Below are 25,420 nucleotides of genomic sequence, written 5' to 3'. Positions count from 1 at the left end.
AAGGATTCTTCAATATATGCAAATCAGTCAACGTGATACACCATATTAACAAAGTGAAGGAGAAAAACCATATGATCATCGCAATAGATGCAGAGAAAGCTTTCGACAAAATTCAACACCCATTTATGATAAAAGCCCTGCAGAAAGTAGGCATAGAGGGAACTTGCCTCAACATAATAAAAGCCATATATGACAAACCCACAGTCAACATTGTCCTCAATGGTGAAAAACTGAAACCATTTCCACTAAGATCAGGAACAAGACAAGGTTGCCCACTCTCACCACTATTATTCAACATAGTTTTGGAAGTGTTAGCCACAGCAATCAGAGAAGAAAAAGAAATAAAAGGAATCCAAATCGGAAAAGAAGAAGTAAAGCTGTCTCTGTTTGCAGATGACATGATACTATACATACAGAATCCTAAAACTGCCACCAGAAAACTACTAGAGCTAATCAATAAATTTGGTAAAGTAGCAGGATACAAAATTAATGCACAGAAATCTCTTGCATTCCTATATACTAACGATGAAAAATCTGAAAGTGAAATTAAGAAAACACTCCCGTTTACCATTGCAACAAAAAGAATAAAATATCTAGGAATAAACCTACTTAAGGAGAAAAAAGACCTGTATGCAGAAAATTATAGGACACTGATGAAAGAAATTAAAGATGATACAAATAGATGGAGAGATATACCATGTTCTTGGATTGGAAGAATCAACATTGTGAAAATGACTCTACTACCCAAAGCAATCTACAGATTCAATGCAATCCCTATCAAACTACCACAGGCATTTTTCACAGAACTAGAACAAAAAATTTCACAATTTGTATGGAAACACAAAAGACCCCGGATAGCCAAAGCAATCTTGAGAACGAAAAACAGAGCTGGAGGAATTAGGCTCTCTGACTTCAGATTATACTACAAAGCTACAGTAATCAAGACAGTATGGTACTGGCACAAAAACAGAAATATAGATCAATGGAATAGGATAGAGAGCCCAGAGATAAACCCACGCACATATGGTCACCTTATTTTTCATAAAGGAGGCAAGAATATACAACGGAGAAAAGACAGCCTCTTCAATAAGTGGTGCTGGGAAAACTGGACAGCTACATGTAAAAGAATGAAATTAGAACACTCCCTAACACCATACACAAAAATAAACTCAAAATGGATTAAAGACCTAAATGTCAGGCCAGACACTATAAAACTCTTAAGAGGAAAACATAGGCAGAACACTGCATGACATAAATCACAGCAAGATCCTTTTTCACCCACCTCCTAGAGAAATGGAAATCAAAACAAAAATAAACAAATGGGACCTAATGAAACTTCAAAGCTTTTGCACAGCAAACAAAACCATGAACAAGACGAAAAGACAACTCTCAAAATGGGAGAAAATATTTGCAAATGAAGCAACTCACAAAGGATTAATCTCCAAAATATACAAGCAGCTCATGCAGCTCAATATCAAAAAAAACAAACAACCTAATCCAAAAATGGGCAGAAGACCTAAATAGACATTTCTCCAAAGATATACACAGATTGCCAACAAACACATGAAAGGATGCTCAACATCACTAATCATTAGAGAAATGCAAATCAAAACTACAATGAGGTACCACCTCACACTGGTCAGAATGGCCATCATCAAAAAATCTACAAACAATAAATGCTGGAGAGGGTGTGGAGAAAACAGAACCCTCTTGCACTGTTGGTGGGAATGTAAATTGATACAGCCACTATAGAGAACAGTATGGAGGTTCCTTAAAAAACTAAAAATAGAACTACCATACGACCCAGCAATCCCACTACTGGGCGTATACCGTGAGAAAACCATAATTCAAAAGGAGTCATGTACCACAATGTTCATTGCAGCTCTATTTACAATAGCCAGGACATGGACGCAACCTAAGTGTCCATCGACAGATGAATGGATAAAGAAGATGTGGCACGTATATACAATGGAATATTACTCAGCCATAAAAAGAAACAAAATTGAGTTATTTGTAGTGAGGTGGATAGACCTAGAGTCTGTCATACAGAGTGAAATAAGTCAGAAAAAGAAAAACAAATACTGTATGCTAACACATATATATGGAATCTTAAAAAAAAAAATGGTCATGAAGAACCTACGGGCAGGACAGGAATAAAGACGCAGACCTACTAGAGAATGTACTTCAGGACGTGGGGAGGGGGAAGGGTAAGCTGGGACAAAGTGAGAGTGTGTAAAATGTAAAATAGATAGCTAGTGTGAAGCAGTTGCATAGCACAGGGAGCTCAGCTCGGTGCTTTGTGACCAGCTAGAAGGGTGGGATAGGGAGGGTGGGAGGGAGGGAGATGCAAGAGGGAGGGGATATGGGGATACAAGTGTATGTATAGCTGATTCACTTTGTTATACAGCAGAAACTAACACACCATTGTAAAGCAATTATACTCCAATAAAGATATTAAAAAAAGAAAAAAATTAAAGGGCAGAGAATTCTGAAAGGGGTTTCTTCAATATTCAAGATATTATTACACAAAATATTCCTAGGATCGGTTGGGTTAACTTTTATCACATACAAGTTAATATAAAAACATTTCTTAAGATAAAAATAACATCTATACTCTTACCCTTAAAGACCAAATGTTCATGAGGCCACCTAAACCACCAGACACCAGGGCCAACCCATCAGAACTAAAGGCAACGGTCCGGACAGGGGTGATGTGTCCTCGCAATTGATAAACACACTTGGCTCCGACTGATTTCCTATATCCATCCTGTAATTCATTTTTATTTTTAACAAACATTGAAAAATAAAACAATTTATAGATTCAAGATTTACAATTCATTCTTGGAAATTTTATATTTCAGTATAAAATTGGGGAGGAGGGAAGGACAACTCTCTCATAAGGACTAGCCTGACAGAGAAAATAAGATATCAACCTGGTTCTCCTTTGCTAATGCTGTTTCATCTTTTTTGATACACTTCTAAGCTAGTTCTCTACTCTTCAAACTGGAAGAAATGACTACATTTAAGTTCCAATTATCCCTCAGAGATAGGAAAATTCTAACTTCTACTTTTTAATGAGTGTTTTAATTTTTAAATTTCACTTCATGTAATTTTCACTTCTAGCCTCTAACATTTGTGAATTGCACATGCTGGTGCTATACAAACAAGTTCCTCTTTCTGTTGGCTTATGGGTCTGTCTGTCCCATGGTACCTAATCTCATGTTTGCTCTGCAGGTTTTAGGAATGAGATAGGTAGGCCTGTCCAAAGGGCTACTCTTTAGCACAGAGAGCAAATCAGATTTATCTCTAGTGCTCCTACCTCTGCTTCTGTGATATTTTCCTCCCATTAGTGAGCTATCTACTCCTCCCTCCTCACCCCTTTCTCCCTGCCTTTAAGCTCCCTCTTCCTTTTAGTTATGAGAGAGCATAATACCAGATATACTCATTTACCCAAAAATGACATAATGTATTTGTATCATGAACAAAAGAGAAAGCAACAGAGGTTGCAAATTGGCAACTCAGGGATACAATTCAACTGGCCAACCAGGGTTTTAAAGAATTTCAAGTCAGATGCCAATGTTTAATATTGGGAGATTTTACTTAAAACACTGAATTTTTGGTTTCCACCAAAAAAAAAATTTGACAATCTGGTAGCAATAGGCTCTCATTTCTGGAGGGTGGCAATGTCCTCTGGGGCAGCTAGGCCCTTTGTATGAAGCATGTGCACTCCTTTGTGTGTGTGTGTGTGTGTGTGTGTGTGTGTGTGTGTTTTACCTTCTCCACAGCCTTGTGAATGAACTTATGTTCCTTACCTAGATGGCTCTGTGAGTGTCTACCATAATTTTTTTTTTGGCCATGCCACACATCTTGCAGGATCTTAGTTCCTCGACCAGGGATTGAACCCAGGGCCATGGCAGTGAAAGCACTGAGTCCTAACCACTGGACTGCCAGGGAATTCCCTGTCTACTGTAAATTTTTAACCTCTGTTTAAGGTAAAGGAATGGTTCTTCATAGGTGGAATTCTGGTATCAGTAAGAGATACTTTGAATAGGAGTGCTCCCATGGTGTTCCTGCTTCACTGTACCAAAAACTTTAACTTAGGACTCACCTATTGGTAGTGTTGATTATATACCATAAACGATCACCACTCCATATTTATTGAACATCTCACCTTAACAAGCAATTATGGTATCTCTGACTTATAAAAAATTAGGCTAATTCAGAGAGCACACAAAGTATGACAATTATTCACATTTCCCTAATGGCTCTTGACATTTGAGATACCAAGTAGGAGTATTACTTGATAACATATACTATCTGTGGTTTCAAATAAAGTCTTGAAAAACACCAGAATATTTACCTGGCAATTTGATTCCTGGTCCCACCATCCTTCTGAACTAGTCACACTGGTCTGTGTGGTATCTTGTGGAATACGCCAAACACATACTAAGCCACTCTGACAGCCACTTAAAAAATGTGATCACATAAAACCAAAACATGTCAATAAGCAGAAGTAAAAATATTTTCAAAGAGCAATCAATTAAGACCTGATAGAACTACTACAGTATATTTTTAAAATTTATTTGTAGTAGTTATGCTATAATCTTTCACAAGAAATACAAGTAGGATCTATATTCTAACAGTATCACACACGGTTAAGGAGATGGCATTATCTTTGGATTACATATCCCAAGCTTCACATTGGAAAACTTCTTTATTTCTCTAAGGTGATCTTATGGTATTACACATTATAAGAATAGTAACTGGCAGTAAACTGTTTAAGATGATTGAGAAGCCACACTTAATGCAAGTAACAGTCTATACTAATATAAAAATTAAGAGACACACACACACAAATTTACAACATACCTGGCCATCAGTAAATGCAACTTGGATCCTTTCCCTGGAAGGCTGCACCAAGCAATGCCATTTACAATAGATGGATGGCAGAGTGAATGTAGACAGCGCCAGCATCCTGCAATAGGCCCCCAGAGTTTCACATTTTCTTCTTTGGCACATGTCATAAGAATATGACCTGTTGGGTCCCACTTCATACTAGTAAGGGTGTCCTTAAAATGGTAGAGGTAGAAAAAAAATCATAGTAATGCTTCCTTCACAAATACTTTAAACTTAATAATTTATGACCTATACTTCTATCACTCAATTATTTTGAAATCAACATTTTATGCAAATCAGATACTGGCATATTATTTCCAATCACTAGACCAATTCACCCTTTAATATAGTCTGCACTATATATATTTGCTGCAGTCAAAGCTTAATAAATGTTAGCTGGATGAATGAATTATGAAATTCTGATTCAGAAGGGATATGTTATTTTTCATCACCATTTTTAAAGTTATTTTTATGGACTACTGATCATTAAAATATGAAAAAGAAGAGACTTTTAAAAGAAAGCATCTCTTACACCAAAAATAGCTAATACTATGAGAATCTGGGACATGTCTTGTGTTTATATGGTTGTCATCATTGGGTTCTTCTGACTTCGTTTTTTTTACCCTCCTTCACACCTTCCAGCTCCTGGCTTCATGCATTTATGTTACTTGCCTAGATGGCCCCATAAGCATCTGAACTGGCAACCTCTGTTTAAGGTAAAGGAATCATTCTTCATAGATGGAATGTCTAGCATTAGTGGGAGGTACTCTGACAGGGGGTGTTCCAAGGGTATTCCTATTTCACTGTTTTGGTTTTACCTCTTTCTTAGCTCAATGGCTTTCTTACATAGACTTTTCCATTTATATACATGGTCCAAAGACTTTGTATAACAACAGAATATTAAATCATAAGTGACTGATAAAAAAAAGTTCTTTGAGAAACTAGTATCAAGCAATACTAAAGTATAAAACAAGAAAAAGCAACCATCAGGTAAAGATGCTTTACCTTATGTGCATCAATTAGAACAATGCCTCCTTTCTCAAGCGGTTCCTTTGTTCCCAATAACAATTTTCCGTCAAAATATCCCACTGCAAATGGTCTGTCTTCACTGAACCAAGCAATGCAAGTTACAGACACTAACATGATAAAACAAAATAAAAATTTTAAAAAGAAAATAAGAGAGACTTACTTGTCATTGTCTCCCTTAAAAGACAGAGACTTTGCAACAAATATATACCTCTACAACCACTGCAAGTAAGTTTACAAACATCTCTTTAACACATTTAGACAAAATGTAAGCTTACAGCAGGGATTCCATGTAACCCACTTTAAAAGTGTTATTTGTAAGTGACGAGGAGTACCTCATTTTTAATCTTTCATTCTTCTGAAGTGGTTATTGAAAAACAGAGACAAAAACTGAATTCCCTTGCTGATTTTAAGTCATTGTATAAGGTTCTTTCCTTTTAGACCAGAATCTACCATGAAACTGAGAAATGAAATAATCCAACTCTTAGAAGAAAAATTTCCTGTCCCTTCTTTTGCTTAATATTGCCTATTCAGTGTGTTTCCATATTCTATCAAACATGTTATATTCTAACAATCTACATTCATACTTGTTTCTTTAAGTATATGTAACACCGGAAGGCTACAAAAGAAGTAAAAAAAAGTATCTGTGGGAGGAGAATGGGGACATGGGAGCTGAGCAGATGTGAGAAAGACTTTTTACTGTATGCCTTTTTATTTATTTATTTTTTTGCTGCACCATGCGGCATGTGGGATCTTAGTTCCCTGACGAGGGATCAAACCCGTGCACCTTGCAGTGGAAGCGCAGAGTCCTAACCACTGGACCGCCAGGGAATTCCCTACTGTATACCTTTTTAAGCTTAAAATTTTTTGAACCCTATGATGGTATTATCTATTTAAAAAAAAACTGGGTAAGAAAATGGCAGCCACCAGGAGGGCTCAGGCCAGTGCATACTCCCCAGAGCTGCTGCCACCCGTGTCTTTGTCCCCACAATGAGCCACAGCCACCCCCTGCCTCTGCAGGAGACCCTACAATACTATCAGACCGGGGCTATGGACCTTGAAGAAAGCAAATGAATATTGACTTGTAGTGATGGAGATGACATGTTTCTGGAGGATCCCCAGTATTCGAAGAAGACAGAAACTGAGAGTAATGACATTAGCATTACTCTGTGAATAAAAAGGAGCTGCGGGCTGTCAAGGGAGGACAGGGATTGCTAACTGGGCGGTGCACCCTTCATGCTGAGAGAGAAGAGAAGAGAGGGCGAGCTTTCCACTCAGACATCTGAGAAGCAAGCGTGCTGTCCTCCAGGCCTCAAAACTGCATGGCTGTGAAACCTCACTGGACAACATGGTTCTGAAGCTCATCAATGAAAAAAATAAATGAACAATTCTCAACAACAACAACAACAAAATAAAAATAAATTTAAAAAACCTAAAAAACAAAAACCTGTTCTAGTCTGTTAAAAGCACACCATATAAGCTGTGGCTGGGATCTTCAAGACATCCTACTCCCCCAAAACATCTAACAAAAACTATCTAGTAAGATGCCTAGCCATCCAAAAGGAAGATAGTGAGAAAATAAGTAAAAGTACGCTTCCTACTATGACTTCTTAAATCAGGAACTTCCCTCCCCTTCTCCTCCTTCCCCCATTTCCTTAATTTTACTCATTTGTTAAACAATTTCATCTCTATCAATGATTATTATCTTTTTTCCTCTTGGACATTCTTAACTTTCTAGAGAGACCTAGAGCCCACTAGAAGTGTTCAGACACTTGCACAAAGGATAAATGACTAATTTAGATCTTATTTTGGCAGTGATGTGTGGTAGGGGTTGACAAAGAAATATCTTTCAACTTAGTAACTAACTAAAATGAAATACCAACTGAACAATTTAGAAAACAAAACCAAAAGTAATATTTACTCAGCATGTGCCAAAAAAGTAAATCTATTTGATTGCGGGGAACACTTTCTCAACCAGACACAATTCCAGTCACTTACCATCCTTTCGATAGCAATGCTCCAATTCTCGACGGTGCATGGTGGATACATCAACAACTTCAATCAGTCCTAGAGAACCATCCATCCGTCCCACCAACAATAATTCTGGAGATTCTCCTGACCAGGCTGAGGATGGACCCTCTTCTGGCCAAGCCAGGGCAGAGACCCAGTGAGGCTGAATATCTACTAACCCTTTTCCTCCTAAAGAGGGAGAAAATGTTAACTAGTTGTCACTTAATTCTTAAAAACAATAGCAAGAACAAAAATACGTACTATTTAATTTAATATACTCAAAGCAGTCCCCAATTTCATAATAGCCTACTAATGAATAAGACTGCAAGGCAAGATCCTTCATTTATATACTACATATGATTATCAAATTCATAGCTTTTCTGTAACTATTAATAGGACAAAAATGATAGCTTTATAGGAGAAAGAATAAAGGAAAATAATCAATATACAAATGTCAAACACTTAAGTCCTTTCCTAATAATTACTGAAAACCAAATTAACATACAAAATTTACCTATAGTTAAGGCTAGCTGTTCCTTCAAATATATGAAATAGAACAGCTATTACCCAAACATGCAAAAGCAAACAAAAATGCTGGTAAGCCCAAGATTACAATAATAATTTTTACTTTCCAGAGAGGTATTATTAAAAATCAACAAGAGTTTGTCCCTGTGAAACAGATAAAATTAATAGAAATATTTCAGGTGATTCAAAAGAATACATAGCTAAAAATGCAGTGATTGCTACTTCTCTTCAAATCCTACTCTGAATGCTGAGTGGTACATAGAAAGAATTTTTAGTTTACAACTACCAGGTTAATTGAAACTCCTAGAAGGAAGAGTCAGGAAATGAACACTTTCTCTTTAATTTAAAGCATACTATGCATAGATTTTCACAGTTGATGAATAGATTGTGAGATTCAAGGTGAAGGGAAGCCAATGTTTGGACTTAGAAGGCTAAGAGAAAGGCTTTTTTTAAAAAAGTAGCTTCAGTAGTTTACTAGTATTTATGTGACTCTTACCATTAACTTGCCAGATATTCACCATCTTTTCCAAAGCCCCAGCTAGATATTTGCCACTGATACTCCAGGAAACAGGTGAGAAACTTGGATCACTAGGTGATCCCAGGCTTTCCTCAGCATCACCTTCCCTAGAATATAACAGATATGTATGGAATTCTAATCCCCATCATCACAAAGTAAACTAAATCCTAAACCTTAAAATAAGGGTTTTATATAGACTATAGTACATAAAGGCAGATCAAAAGCTTTTACATTTCAAAAGCCTGGCTAGCAGTATTTGACAATCACATAATTGCTAGTGTTTGTCATAATGTGAAAAATGTAGAATTACAAAAGAGTAATACTTAGACAATTCATCATTTAATGTAGTACATAATTTGTCAACAAAAATATTCTGATTCCATATGGGTTATACACATGGTTATTACTCAGAGCACACTGACTCTTGTTTGCCTAATAGCTAGGGAAGTTTTATAGTTAGCTATAAAAATATAAAAGATGCTACACTGTGCTACAGAAAAAATATCATTACCCTAATTCCTAAATAATCCTTGAAGAATGATAGAAAATTAGCCTACTGTTTTATAGAATTGAACACTTATAATGCTGGCATAGTAGACCTTGATTTAATTTTAAGTAAGTTGACAGATATTGACAGTTAGTATTTTTATTTTCTAAATTACTATCTTGCAAATTAGAAAAAAAAAACACTGGAGACTGTTCTAAAAGAAAAACTTGTAAAAAATTTTAGTGACAATTTGAGTACACTAACACAACCAAGATGAAGCATGTTCAGGATTCTCTTATTTTTAAATGTTACCCAAGAGAACTAATGTCAGTACTCACAATCTGTTGAACACACAGGTCTGTTGCAGTGAATACTGCTTCTTGGTGACATTCCACACCCGGATGGTGCCATCATTGCCACTTGTAGCCAAGAGTCCTTTTTTATTACACCAAACACAAGTCATTACCTAGAAAAGATAAAAAGTCCAGCAATATTTGAGCAAGTTTTAATTCAAATGATTCTATAATTTGAAAGAGTTCTATCAAATTAAAAGAAAAATCTACCATGAAATTGTAAAAGAAAAGTATCCATGTTATAAAACAAAATGCATGGTCTCATTCTTTTCTAACTGGCTTGTAAATATACAACTATTTGAAGTATAGCTTTAAAGTACTATGCCCAAACTCATTTGAGTTATCTTAGACCTGTTCACAATCTTTACTAAACATGCTTATTTAATTAAAAAACATTTATTTAATTCAATAAAATAGAAATATTCAGCATGTTCTATAAAACTAATTACACAGACTAAGAAATGATTTTTAAATTGGTAAAATAGAGGTCAGTCTTCATTTCCTAAACTGCCCTTGTCACTGCTCAGGAGCCCAGTGGGTTACATTAAAACAGGGAGACCAATTGCTTCTTTTCTTGCATGTATAAACCCTCATCTTTTGTGAGGCTATTCCTTTGGTTTTCTTCTCATCCCCCATCTGACTTTCCCATTTGTATAATATTATGTCATATAGTATACAACATACACATGTAGAGAAAGGAGAGTTGGTAACTACCAGACAAATGACTGATAATTTAGCTTGTGTGTGTGTGTGTGTGTGTGTGTGTGTGTATGTAAGAGAGAGAGAGAGAAAGAGAGAGACACACATACACACACCCATGATCTGAACTTCAAGCTCTTGGAGAAGAGGAGAAACTATTTTATCTTACGTAAGGTGATCGACACACTTGGGGGTCAAAATACATACTCTGTTTTGATGAGCCTCCAACTTGATAAAGGAGCATTTTCTGAGATCTCCTCCCATATCAGCGAGTGTTTGTGGAGTAGTTTGGTTGTCACGGTCATGTGCAGCAAGAGTGCGCACAAGCTGTTGCGCAGCCCATTGCCTATGCTGTGAGGATAGCCTGGAGGAGAGGCAGCAGGCTGCCAGGGCGTTAGCCAGCTCCAGAGGGCCTACAGCAGAAGGATCATAGGAAGGATGGGCATACAATTGGGCAGTTAAACCTGCTTAAACAAAACAATGAAATGATGCCCAGGTGAGAGCTGGTGGTGGTGAACAAACAAAAATGGGTTAAACTATCTTTTAAGAATTAGCACTTTTTCAAGCAATCATTTCACTAAGATATGCATACAAGGTATAAAGCATTTATCTCACATCAAATTCTATATTAAATCTGATTCACTGCAAATGTACATTTATATACACTAATCAATAGTCTTTGCTCTAAGGATACACCGACTGAGAATGCAGCAGAAATCATTTTAAGGCCAGGGCAGAGGGAGCATGCCCTGAAGAATAAGAGTTTGGCTTTTGCTGCTCAAAAGTGATCTTAGGGACTTCCCTGGTGGCGCAGTGGTTAAGAATCCGCCTGCCAATGCAGGGGACATGGGTTCAAGCCCTGGTCCGGGAAGATCCCACATGCCATGGAGCAACTAAGTCCATGTGCCACAACTACTGAGCTTGCGCTCTAGAGCCTGCGAGCCACAGCTACTGAAGGCCGTGCACCTAGAGCCCGTGCTCCACAACAAGAGAAGCCACCGCAATGAGAAGCCCGTGCACCGCAACGAAGAGTAGCCCCCGCGTGCAGCAACTAGAGAAAGTCTGCGCAGCAACTAGAGAAAGTCTGCGTAGCAACAAAGATCTGGTCCAGCCAAAAATAAATAAATGAAAAATAAGTAAATTTAAAAAAAAGAAGTGATCTTAATAGCCAGTCAAGGGAATGCATTGATAGATCCAAAAGCCCATCTCTCTTGGCCAAATGGTCCTGATGAAGAGAAGGGTAAATACTATGTTTAAGTAGTCCCTTCAAATTGTATCATCTTAAGACAAAGAAAAAAATAGCACTACTTTATATAAATTATATTCAGGAAGCCTACCAGGATTATTATCTATGGTGACCCAAACCATAATCTAATAAAATAATCTAATCAAACCAAGACTAATTTGGTACATTTTCTAATATTTGTTTCCAAGCACAATGAAAAAGTATCCATGCCCTTTTCCTATGATCTAACTTAATAAGTATACATGATGTTATGTAATTCATCACATACAACAATGCAAAAACATATTTTTAAAAACACATCAAATTGATTAGAAGACTGTATATTTAAATCGTATGAAACTTACCTTTCTTTTCAACTTCTGACTTATCATAATTAGGTCTTAGTTTGGCCCCTTTGTCTGCTAGTAATGCCACAAGGGCCTGAGTTACAACAAAATTTGGGGAGGTTACAAGCTTATTCTCTTCAGCAATTCCTCGGAGAAAGCTAGGTAGAAACTTTCGCTGAATTGGATCATCGACCGTGGTTAGATTTACCCCTGTTGCAGCAGAAATCAAGTTCTGAAGAGGCAATCAGAACAAACAGGTTTAATTTTTACATATAATTTTGGAACAAAAAGAAGATTTTATCTCAAAAGGTTCTTTAAGAATTGGCTGGAAATAAGCAATGCAATTAGAAAAGCACTGAAAACTATCCTACCTGTGTACACAACTGCACCAGGAGTTTTGCAGCACTAGGAGTGTTTGATGCTAGACATCCCACTGCTGTGCTCAGATAGGCCAGGCAAGAAATGGGCTTGTTGGCCTTGCTGTGCCCACCTCGTGAGCGTTCTGAAGTGCTTGCCATGGCGGAAGGGCTGGTGGAGAGGCCAGCTCTCCCTGCTGCAGCCAAGCACATTAATCGAACCAACGTTCGGATATCTGTAAGCCCCAGAGATTCAAGACCAGCAGCCAGGCTACAACTGGAACCACTGCCAGGAAAGGAAAACACTTTAGATGCATAAAGAAAATAAATTTAAGGGACCATCTCGAGCCCCACATATCATCCATAGCACCAACAACCAAAATAAAAGGCAAGCTGCACTATCACTAGTCATACATGTCCTTAGAGATGTCCAAAAATATTATGTAAGCTGGAAACTGTTATTGAAACTTTATTTTAATAAATATTGACATACTTAAGTATACCTGAATTATCAAAGTATAACTTACAGAAATGTTCACAAATCATGAATTTTCACAAACTGAACAAACCTATGTAACCATCTTCCAGATCAAGGAACAGAACATTACCAATACCCCAGAAGACTGCTTGGGCCCTTCTCAGTCTCTAGGCCCTCAAAAGTAACTGTTATTCCAACTTTTTAAGGCCATAAACCAGTTATGCCTGTATCTGAACTTCATATAAATAATAAAGTATGTATTCTCTTCTGTCTGGCTGCATTTACTCAGCATTATGCTTGTAAGATTCATCCATGTTGTTGTATTACAGCAGCAGTTATTCATTTTCATTGACACAGAGGCATACTGTGGAGATGTTCGGGTTCAGTTCCAGACCAACACAGTAAAATGAATATGGCAATAAGGAAAGTCACACAAATATTTTTGGTTTCCCAGTGCATAAAAAAGTCATGTTTACACTACACTGTAATCTGTTAAGTGTGCAACAGCATTAAGCCTAAAAGAACAATGTACAGGGACTTCCCTGGTGGTGCAGTGGTTAAGAATCCACCTGCCAATGCAGGGGACACGGATTTGAGCTCTGGTCCGGGAAGATCCCACAAGCCGTGGAGCAACTAAGCCCCTGCGCCACAACTACTGAGCTTGTGCTCTAGAGCCCGCGAGTCACAACTACTGAGCCCACGTGCCACAACTACCGAAGCTCGCAAGCCTATAGTCCATGCTCCGCAACGAGAAGCCACCGCAAGGAGAAGCTCGCGCACCGCAACGAAGAGTAGCCCCAGCTCGTCGCAACTAGAGAAAGCCCGCACGCAGCCAATGAAGACCCAACGCAGCCAAAAATAAATTAATTAATTAACTTATTTCAAAAAAAAGAACAATGTACATACCTTAATTTAAAAATAATGTTAACCATCATCTGAGCCTTCAGAAATCTTTTTGTAATAGTAACATCAAAGATCACTGATCACAGATCACCATGACAAATATAATAATAATGGAAAAGCTTGAAATATTGCAAGAATTACTAAAATGTGACATAGAGACATGAAGTGAGCAAATGTTGGAAAAATGGTGCCAATAGACTTGCTCAACACAGGGTTGCCACAAACCTTCAATTCGTAAAAAAAAAAAATGTAATATCTGCAAAGCACAATAAAGTGAAGCACAATAAAAAAAGATATGTCCATATAAATGAAGTTAAGCACAATTCATTTATCCATACAGATGAGAGCATGGGGCTATTATGAATAGTACTGCTATAAATGTTCTTGCTTATGTCTTTGGGTGCACGTATGTAAGCATTTCTGTTGGATATATACCCAGAAGTGTTTTTCTGGGTCATAGAGTATGCTAATATTCACCTTTAGTTGGTACTATCAAAGAGTCTTCCAAAGTAACTGTCCCAATTTATTTTCTCACCAACAGTGTATGAGAGTTCTAGGTGTTCCACACCATCATGATCACTTTTTTCTCCCCAATCTTTTAAATTTTAGCCATTCTGATGGGTGTGTAGTAGTATCTCATGGGGTTTTCATTTTCATTTCTCTGAAGACTAACATGACTGAACATCTCATTGTTCATGTTTATTGGCCATTTTGAGAGCCTCTTTTGTTATTATGTCCATTTATCTTTTGGGTTGTCTGTCTTTCTCTTACTGGTTTATAAGAATTCTTTACATATTTTGTTGGTTATATGCATTGCTAAGATCATCTCCCATTCAGTGGTTTTTTTTTCTTTAACTTTTTGCCTTTTTACTTCCTAAATGACTTGCTAAACAAAAGTTCTTTTTTAATGTAGTCCAATTTATCAATTGTTTTCCTTAAAGTGAATGTCTTTTGTGACTTGCTTAAGAAATCTCTGGTTGTTCCAAGATCAAGAATAAAATCTTCCTCTGTTATAGAAACTTTATTCATTTACGTTTCACATTCAGACCTAAGAGCCACTTGGAAATACTTGCTTTATATAGTTTGAGGTTGGGGCCAAGACTCATTTTTTTCCCCTTAAGTGAATAAACCATCTGACCTAGCCCAAGTTACGGAAAAGACCACCCTTTCCTTATTGCTCTGTAATGTAAGCACTGTCATTAAATCAAATGTTTATCTACACGTGTGAGTCAATTTCTGAACTTCATTTTCCACAGTCCGAACTGTCTATTCTTGAGCCAACCCCATACAGTCTCATCTAAATTTTTTTTTAAATATCCTTTTTTTTTTTAAAATTTGTTTGTTTATTTTTGGCTGTGTTGGGTCTTCGTTGTGGCGCTCAGGCTTTCTCTAGTTGCAGCAAGTGGGGGCTACTCTTCGTTGTGGTGCACGGGCTTCTCATTGCGGTGGCTTCTCGTGTTGCGGAGCACGGGCTCTAGGTGCATGGGCTTCAGCAGTTGCGGCATGCAGGCTCAGTAGTTGTGGCTCACAGGCTTAGTTGCTCCGCGGCATGTGGGATCTTCCCAGACCAGGCCTCGAACCCGTGTCCCCTGCATTGGCAGGAGGATTCTTAACCACTGCGCCACCAGGGAAGTCCTCATCTAAACTTTGAGTTTTTCTTTCAGGGTCCTTCTGTCTTCATTGATTTACTGTTAAATACCCCTACTTAATCATTTCCTAAATGAATGTCTTTTAGGTATTCTTGGCTCTCTTCCCTTTTTTAACATTATGCTCCACAGTATGAGCATAGCAAGAGTCTCCACGATGGAATATACAGGCTGACTTAGCTACACAGTTGGTAAACTCTGCAGAAAAACTCACTCGACCTTTTATTTTTACCCTACACCAAATGGATCAACAGCCTTGGTTTCCCATTTCAGATAAAAAAATAAAATTTTCAGTTTACTCAGTTACTATAACGGCAATATTTTCTACCTAAAAAGAGCTAAGCATTAACTGAATGACTGACTGACTGACTGAATGAATGAATAATAATGATGACTATGTCTAACTTCTTTCATTCAACAGCTATCAAGTTTCTAAAACTTCTATCCTCCCAAACCATACCAGACTCCCGTCTAATACATACTAGAAGCTAACTTAACATCTTTTGATACAGAATAACACTTACCTGACTGAGAGAAGAGACAGAGCTCTCATGACCATGGTTCTGGCCAGAAGAACCTGAGCAGCAGCAGTCACTCTCCTTAAAGCCACCACCCGGTCATGAGGGTTTGCTAAGGCAGCTGCCTGTTCACCTAATGTTATTCTCCCGGAGGAACTCTTTTCTACAGAGCCATGGCAACCTGAAAAAAATAACATTTTGCTTAGTTTATAAGAAGGTAAGAAAAAAAATAGCCAGACTACTGAAAAATTTTCCATTCTACCTAGGTTCTAGGCTACCAGGAAATAAAGCAAATCAATGTGTTTTGCTCATCTGGAACTTTGTTATACAGAAAATTGCTTGGGAGAAATGGACATTTCTAAGTCAATAATCTATTATAGGAAAAACATGATTCTTAAATTTTTTTGGTTTTATTTATTTTTGCTCATGTATCACTTCTACTGATATTAACAAATATAGGAAAGATATAGTTTTTAAAATATGCTTTGAGTACACATAAAGGACTGAGTCACCAGTACTGCCCCAATTCTTTATTTAGTATTCCATACAGCAAAAAGTTACCATACCCTCGCACCAAAATTTAAAAATACCGCAAAAAAAAAAACAAAAAACAAAAAACAAAAACAAACAAACAAAAAATACCGCAAAATAGTTTTTATTCATTTCCAGGTTTGTCTTAACACAAAGTTTAAAACAAACAAACAAAAAAAACCCCTATATTTTATAAATTTTCTTTTTATCACTTCAATATTTTATAAAAAGAAAATATCAAAAACTTAATATTATACTATACCTTCAAAACATTAGAATAACTGGCTAAAGATACTTGATGGGATAGGAAATGTTGAACCCTTATTATTATTAACCTTTACCTTATTATTATTATTATTTACCTTTCTAAGAAGCAAATTAATATAGACTCTATAAAATCCATGCCAGTCAGCATTTCAAGTTTACCTATTTGCATCAGAGTCTCTTCCATACTGTTGGTTGCTGTTACCATTGCTACTGATGCTCCCAATGGATCACTGTCAGGGAACTGAACTGGTTCTGGTACAATGCGGCGGTCGTTTAAACCAAGTGGTCCAGCGAGTAATTCAAACTCTTCTTCACCTGTTAGCTTTTCCTCTTCATCAACGTCCAACATGTCCCAGTCTTCTGGAATTTAAATAAAGAAGTGTATGGTATGTGAATATAAACATGAAATAACTCTGCTGGCAATGGTTATGGTGAGATATGTCTAAAATGCAGATGAACTGAAAGCCGAGCGCCTACAAAATGAACTACAGCACCATCTCCTGGTGACCCAACCAAACTGCACTCCCGAGTTATAGTGAGACTAAGGGAAAGGGAGGCAGAGCAGTCAAATCCATTTAAACCAAAAGCACATGTTACAGTTGGTAATGTAGGTTTCAACTAATAAAAAATATTGTTATGGGGCCAACAAAAAGTTCTTGATCCTGTCCATAATCATTAGGAAATGAGTTACTTCAAATAAATGAATGCTCCAGATAAACTGATGCTCAATTTCTTATCTTTTACTTTCCTCAATTAGGATGGAAATTCAAAATGTACTACATACTTTCCCTACTTTGCAAAAATATGTATGCCACCAGAAATTAACATTCTGTGGCAAAACTAGTATTAGGACCCAGGTCTTTTTTGACTTTGGCTTTTAAAACTAGGGCTGTTGCTACCAAACTATCTTGAACTTTTGGGGGGAAGTTTAAGTTAACATGTATGTAAATACAAACAAACACATGAAGGTAAGTTTTAGTAACAGATGTTAAGCAGAAGGTACATACAAAAATACATGTGAAATAAAGAAGCTCTCAAAACAACTACCTTCATACACACTGTCCTGCTTGCCAATTAGATCTGGAGCTTGTCCCTTGTACCTGCACCAAACACGAAGAACATTGTGTTTTTATATAAAACAGTTAGTGCCCCAAAGTGCAAATTATGTCATTAGGACATTTAAAAAAGTCATTAATAAAGCAACACAAAATTAAAAAGTGTGTTTCATGTTATGGGCTAATGTAATAAAAACTATTGGTATGTAATAAGTGTTTACAAAATCAATGACTATTTTACCAAAATACTGGGGAGGTTTCTAGGTTACCTACATAAGTCTTTTAATCAAAACCTATTCCAGAACGCCTTAAAGACTTTAATAGTTGACAATAAGGGCAAAAACCCTACTCAATAGCAAATAGTTGCTATTCAAGGGTATAAAGAAGTAATATTTTCATGGAAGCTCATTTAATCTAAACAGTCTATATTTTTCATCAAGAAAAAAGACCTTAAGATGTCAAAAATATGGTGAGAAACACCAAAGAAAAAAATTGAACATTAGCCTCCTGAAGGTTAAAGCAAGGGTCCCACTCACAACATGACAACAAATTAAAGGTTAACCCAGTCAAACTCCAGTGAAGGACCTGAGGCCATACCACTGTTCCCAGACTACAGGCTCCCACCTCTGGCAGGAACTTGAATTCTTCCACCTCCCTCATCCTTGTCCCCAGTTCAGCAATCATAGGACTTTATAAAGGAAAGGTTAAAGGTTACTCCTCACATTAAAAAAGCTACAATTCCCATGTCTTAAAGAGAGATACTTTATATACTTCAATCAGAGGGTACGGATATCTATCCAATTTCAAGGTACCTTTCAGAACTTGTTGCCTTGGATTTGGTCTTCAGGGCTAAGTACTTTTCCCTGCAGCTGCCACATAGCAGGTAGTATGGATTTCCACTCCCACATTCACCACCGAACCAGCCATCCACATAGGAGCCGTTGCTGCGATAGCCCTGGCGGTTTGCACTGCGCCCACAGCCTGGGTGATTTCTCTTCATGTGCTGATTGAAGCTGACGACACTGCACTCACACAGTTCACATACCACCACTTCTTCCCTGTCTTCAGACTCACAAACATGCTGCACAAAATAATTTCATATCAAATTATTAGTCAAGTTAACATAAAATTAAGAAGAGGTAAACAGATCATTTATTATGTTAAAATTAACAACTTTGTTTACATATGCTGGAATATTTGCAAGATGTTCATCAAGGCTATATAACAAAGTTCTTTCAAATCAAAATCCAGATCACACAGTCTGAAGGTGTTCTTTGCCCCTTCCTCACACTAATAAGTGACAATAAAAGTAACTGACTATCCTACTGAGAAAAAAGTTATTAATAAAAATGACAATCTGCCCCATCTCAAATGATTTAAAATCCCTCCAATGAAAACTACTTTCATCTGATCATAACATGCATATCTATTTTCTGAATTTCTGAGAAGTCATTTGGATTTATTTATCTTATTAACATAATATGGTATATGCTCTTTCCTACAGAACTTATACCTGTGAACTTCTCAGTTTCCCTGCTACAAAAAGTGTAATGCTAAACAATGTAAACATACAAACCCATCATGTACCCTGCCCTTGGATGGAGGCATTTACAAGATCTAGGTGGCACTGGTTCCTAGAGTGAGGCATTACAGTGATTAAATAGAACCTATAAAGAAGAAGAGCATGCATTCAGATAGCAAGGTAAGCACAGTAGCCATGTTAAACACCCAGCAGAGCTGACTGGGACCTGATGCCTATTTTGTTATCTACCTTTGATATCAGAAATCAGATTATCACAGCATGGCTCTATTCATCTAGTCTGGGGAGAGAAGCAATAAAATCGCACAGAGAAAGCAACAAGAGAGACTTTTTCTTACTAGTTTGTAGGTATCAAAGTAACCTCAAGTGTTAAAGCCCCAAACTTTAGGATGAGATGTCAGACTTTTCAGAGTGTTACAACTCTAGGAAATGCTGTTATTAGTAAGCTGTATGAACAGGAGGGCAGGAAAGTAAGTCAGAGCAGCCCCCGCTGCAGTCACACACACCCAGGTAGGCCAATCCAGTACCTCTGGGATCCACATTCCCAGAATATCGTTGTCACTGGTCAGGTCTTGTCCAAACATAGCTTCCATCGCTTCATCATCAAGATCAATTTCCAATTCCTCATCTAAATTAAAGTCATACAATGCCCCTGGGTCTTGTTGCAAAGATATTCCTTCTCTCCGACTTTGATTCCTATGGGCCTGCACAGAGCGGTATAACCCCGCTCAGAACAAAACAAGAAAGGCATTTTATTTGCACGTATAAAATAATTCTGAATATTTTGCCAGTTCTTGACTGCCATACAATGCAGGTGAGAGCCTACCTCAGCTGACTTATTGGATTCCAAACCATAAACATAAAACTTTACCTAACATATGTGTTTCCTCTTCCGTGAAATGGGGATAATAGTATTCATACCTTGCAGAGCTGCTGACAGGTTTAAATAAGATAATCTGTGTAAAATATTTCATAATGTCTGTTATATAGAACATTCAATAAATATGGGCTGTTATTATCCTTTTAGTTTTCTTTTTTTTTGTCAGTCGCTTTCATTATATGTTAAATACACATCCTATATGTTCTAGGACAGTCTCAATTTTTCTGTTCCCATAAATTACTGAATCATTATTTACGTTTGAATAGTTCAAAGATTAAACTCTGTTTTGACAAATGACATATTCTAGATTTTAGTTTGGAAAATATATTCCCTATAATTTAAATTTTACATGCCCAGAACATAATCTTAAAAATATTTACTAAGGTAATGAAAAAATATATTTCTGCTTATCTGGGCCTTACCTAGTAGTGAAGCCCTAAAATTCACAAAGTACATCAGAAAAGCCAGTGCCTACTTTGGAACAGTGCTCTTTCTAGCTCCTTCTCACCAGTGATGTCTTAAACATGCATCTTCACTTCTTAAATTATAAGTATTTTGAGGGCAGAGAGAGCATTTATGAAATTTCTCAATATTTACAAGTGACCAGTATAGCCTTCTGCACCCAGAGGGAACTTAAAAATAAATCTATGAATGTATGCTGTGATTTAAATTATGTAAAATTATATAAATGCATAGAAAGTAATATGCAAATAGTTGCTCTTTTAATGTGGAGGTACTGAATACTTAGTATCATTAGTTTACATCTTCTTTAATGTTGCTTTTACATTTACTTTAAAATATAAACAAACTATATAATACTTTCACCAAGAGAAGGATGTGAAACATATACTTACCTGCTCTTGCTAGCAATGTTCGAGCAGCTAAATCAAACTTGTGCCTTCTTGTAACTGCTGAGCGACCCCTAGCGGGTGGTCCACTTCCAGAAGCTGCATTCTCTACATGATCCAGATTATCAGGGCTAAAAGAGCAAGTTTGAAAGCAACACACATTTTTAAAAATAATCATGAACAGAAAGCACAGGTGCAAGCTTGCTTGTAGTACTTTTTCCTCCAAATATTATCGAGAACAAAATATGGTTTGAAACATATCTTTTGTGTCTGGCTTATAAATATGTCATACTGCCCTGAGCAATAATTTTATCTGGTTTTGAAATACACCAACAATGAAATTACGCTTAATGCAAGTTTAAATTCAAATGAGGTCAATGGCCTTAACTAAATCCTAAAGGATTAAATACTTAAAAATTGAAACAATTGGGAATCCTTGCCTTGGAAAAACAGATATTTCAAAATAAGTTATGAAAATATTCACTGAGCTTGTCAGAAAAAGTCTGCATATTAATATAAGACACAAGCCCCCCATATAACTTCATGAGCTAAAATGAAACGAAGATTTAAAGTCATAAGAAGTGCTGAAGAGGGAGGATTTTAGAAAGAATTATAGAATATTTTATTACATTTCTTTTTAGGCTAGGCATTATCAGAGAATTCATTTCACAACTTTAAAAAGGGGTGTATTGTACTGGATATTAAAAACTAAAGAAGAAATGAAAATATAAACCCATATTAAGAGACAGAAAAGATTTAAAAGTCCCTTTCTATTGAATGCATTACTTTAAATCAATTTATATTAAAGTGAACATTCTAGTTTATATCTCTTATATAAGATAAAATTATTTTATCAACATGTTTATTTCAGAATAAACTTATTTTAATTTTTAGTTTCTTCTTTTCAGCAACTTTATATTAAAATTATTTCCTTATTTTCATAAAAACATCATTCAAGTCAAAACGTGTCATGTCCAGGGTAAGAGAGTGTCATGGACATATATACACTACCAAATGTAAAATAGATAGCTAGTGGGAAGCAGCCGCATAGCACAGGGAGATCAGCTCGGTGCTTTGTGACCACCTAGATGGGTGGGATGGGGAGGGTGGGAGGGAGGGAGATGCAAGAGGGAAGAGAAATGGGAACATACTGTATATGTATAACTGATTCACTTTGTTATAAAGCAGAAGCTAACACACCATTGTAAGGCAATTATACTTCAATAAAGATGTTTAAAAAAAAACAAAAAACAAAAAAAAACGTGTCATGTCATTCTGTTAAGGGTGCTTCACAGAAACATAAGCTTGTAACTGAAATGTCCACCTTTTCATCTCTCTCTAGTTATCAACCTTATCTACCGTTAGAAGCCTCTATGAAGGGATATAACGGGGTTCTTGGGGTACCATTTATAACACATGGAACAGAAATATGGAAATTGGAATTTCACCTTTCACTAAAGCCTTCCTCCATTTCAGCAGCATCAGCTGATGGTATGTCTCCAGGTGACTGCAAATAGCAGGGATCATTTGACTTCCCACCACTGCCTACAACTGCGGCTCCGTGCCTTGAGTCGGCTGTGCTGCCTGACTGGGGCTCCTCCTCATCCTCATGCCCAGGGTGCTCTATCATCCACATGGCAAGGACAGTGATGTTCTGGGCATCAGCCTCTCCTCGAGCACCTGAACAGGGGGAAAAAAAGGTCTAATACTGACTTTGGGCAAAATAATTAGTTATTCATGCTATCAGTTTAAGACTGCCTGCTATGTTGCCACTGTAATTGAATCTTGTGTTAAAAATCTTACCAACCTTTATGGCCTCTTAAAAAACATACTGCCTTTAATAAAGATGGTGCTTCTCATAACCGCATATAATGATACATAAAAAGTTATAGTAAGAAAAAGAAATAAAAGGAATACAAATTGGAAAAGAAGTAAAACTGTCACTGTTTGCAGATGACATGATACTATACATAGAAAATCCTAAAGACGCCACCAGAAAACTACTAGAACTAATCAATGAATTTGGTAAGGTTGCAAGACACAAAATTAATGCACAGAAATCTCTTGCATTCCTATACACTAACAATGAAAGATCAGAAAGAGAAATTAAGGAAACAATCCCATTTACCATCACAGCAAAAAGAATAAAATAACTAGGAATAAACCTACCTAAGGAGGCAAAAGACTTGTACTCAGAAAACTATAAAACACTGATGAAAGAAATCAAAGATGACACAAACAGATGGAGAGATATACCATGCTCCTGGATTGCAAGAATCAGTATTGTGAAAATGACTATTCTACCCGAAGCAATCTACAGGTTCAATGCAATCCCTATCAAATTACCAATGGCATTTTTCACACAACTAGAACAAAAAATTTTACAACTTGTATGGAAACACAAAATACCCCGAATAGCCAAAGCAATCTTGAGAAAGAAAACGGAGCTGGAGGAATCAGGCTCCCCAACTACAAAGCTACAGTAATCAAGACAGCAAGGTACTGGCACAAAAACAGAAATGTAGATCAACGGTACAGGATAGAAAGCCCAGAGATAAACCCATGCACCTGTGGTCACCTAATCTATGATAAAGGAGGCAAGAATAAATATTGGAGAAAAGACAGCCTCTTCAGTAAATGGTGCTGGGAAAACTGGACAACTACCTGTAAAAGAATGAAATTAGAACACTCCCTAACACCACACACAAAAATAAACTCAAAATGGATTAAAGACCTAAATGTAGGACCGGACACGATAAAACTCTTAGAGGAAAACATAGGAAAAACATTCTTTGACATAAATCACATCAAGATCTTTTATGACCCACCTCCTAGAGTAATGAAAATGAAAACAAAAGTAAGCAAATGGGACCTAATGAACCTTAAAAGCTTTTGCACAGCAAAGGAAACCATAAACAAGATGAAAAGACAGCCCACACACTGGGAGAAAATATTTGCAAATAAAGCAACGGACAAAGGATTAATCTCCAAAGTATACAAACAGCTCGTGCAGCTCAACATCAAAAAAACAAACAACCCAATCAAAAAGAGGGTGGAAGACCTAAGTAGACATTTCACCAAAGAAGACATACAGATGGCCAAGAGGCACATGAAAAGATGCTCAACATCACTAATCATTAGAGAAATGCAAATCAAAACTACAGTGAGGTATCACCTCACACCAGTCAGAATGGCCATCATCAAAAAGTCTACAAACAATAAATGCTGGAGAGGGTGTGGAGAAAAGGGAACCCTCCTGCACTGTTGGTGGGAATGTAAATTGATACAGCCACTATGGAGAACAGTATGGAGGTTCCTTAAAAAACTAAAAATAGAATTACCATATGATCCAGCAATCCCACTACTGGGCATATACCCTGAGAAAACCATAATTCAAAAAGACACATGGGGCTTCCCTGGTGGCGCAGTGGTTGAGAATCTGCCTGCCAATGCAGGGGACACGGGTTCGAGCCCTGGTCCGGGAAGATCCCACATGCCGCGGAGCAACTAGGCCCGTGAGCCACAACTACTGAGCCTGCGCGTCTGGAGCCTGTACTCCGCAGCGGGAGAGGCCGCGATAGTGAGAGGCCCGCGCACCGCGATGAAGAGTGGCCCCCGCTTGCTGCAACTAGAGAAAGCTCTCGCACAGAAACGAAGACCCAACACAGCCATAAATAAATAAATTAATTAAAAAAAAACAACAAACTGGTGAATTTAAAAAAAAATAAAAATAAAAAAATAAAATAAAATCAGAGTCCTAGTTTTAAAAAAAAAAAAAAAAAGACACATGTATCCCAATGTTCACTGCAGCACTATTTACAATAGCCAGGACATGGAAGCAACCTAAATGTCCACTGACAGAGGAATGGATAAGAAGATGTGGTACATATATATAAAGGAATATTACTCAGCCATGAAAAGAAATGAGGGTGGGATAGGGACGGTGGGAGGGAGGGAGATGCAAGAGGGAAGAGATATGGGAACATATGTATATGTATAACTGATTCACTTGGTTATAAAGCAGAAAATAACACACCATTGTAAAGCAATTATACTCCAATAAAGATGTTAAAAAAAAAAGGTCACTGGTAGAGATGTGGATGGACCTAGAGTCTGTCATACAGAGTGAAGTAAGTCAAAAAGAGAAAAACAAATATCAAATATTAATGCATATATGTGGAATCTAGAAAAATGGTACAGATGAACCTGTTTGCAGGGCAGGAATAGAAACACAGACGTAGAGAACGGACATGTGGACACAGGGGTAAGAGGAGGGTGAGATGAACTGGGAGATTAGGTTTGACATAAATACA

The 25,420-nt window shown here is 37.1% G+C and overlaps 1 protein-coding gene across 3 annotated transcripts in view; it reads right to left on the bottom strand.

Moving 5' to 3' along the window:
* HERC1 (HECT and RLD domain containing E3 ubiquitin protein ligase family member 1) overlaps positions 1–25,420 on the bottom strand; it is a 215,380-nt gene that overhangs the window by 40,282 nt on the left and 149,678 nt on the right. For 2 of the 3 annotated variants that reach the window (XM_036841279.1, XM_036841282.1), the window contains 17 exons: positions 22,556–22,787; positions 21,114–21,238; positions 19,886–20,106; positions 18,652–18,920; positions 17,832–17,884; positions 16,944–17,144; positions 15,993–16,167; positions 12,457–12,727; positions 12,104–12,317; positions 10,721–10,926; positions 9,800–9,927; positions 8,954–9,081; positions 7,921–8,121; positions 5,902–6,032; positions 4,870–5,069; positions 4,361–4,466; positions 2,621–2,767 (listed from right to left, as the gene is read on the bottom strand). In XM_036841279.1, the coding sequence (XP_036697174.1) occupies positions 2,621–2,767; positions 4,361–4,466; positions 4,870–5,069; positions 5,902–6,032; positions 7,921–8,121; positions 8,954–9,081; positions 9,800–9,927; positions 10,721–10,926; positions 12,104–12,317; positions 12,457–12,727; positions 15,993–16,167; positions 16,944–17,144; positions 17,832–17,884; positions 18,652–18,920; positions 19,886–20,106; positions 21,114–21,238; positions 22,556–22,787 (3,008 nt within the window). The remainder of the gene's footprint in view (positions 1–2,620; positions 2,768–4,360; positions 4,467–4,869; positions 5,070–5,901; positions 6,033–7,920; positions 8,122–8,953; positions 9,082–9,799; positions 9,928–10,720; positions 10,927–12,103; positions 12,318–12,456; positions 12,728–15,992; positions 16,168–16,943; positions 17,145–17,831; positions 17,885–18,651; positions 18,921–19,885; positions 20,107–21,113; positions 21,239–22,555; positions 22,788–25,420) is intronic. The other variant, XM_036841283.1, reaches the window with a different exon arrangement.

Source organism: Balaenoptera musculus, chromosome 2 (genome assembly GCF_009873245.2).
Source record: "Balaenoptera musculus isolate JJ_BM4_2016_0621 chromosome 2, mBalMus1.pri.v3, whole genome shotgun sequence".
Classification (NCBI taxonomy): Eukaryota; Metazoa; Chordata; class Mammalia; order Artiodactyla; family Balaenopteridae; genus Balaenoptera; species Balaenoptera musculus.
This window is presented reverse-complemented; position numbering and strand designations above follow the sequence as displayed.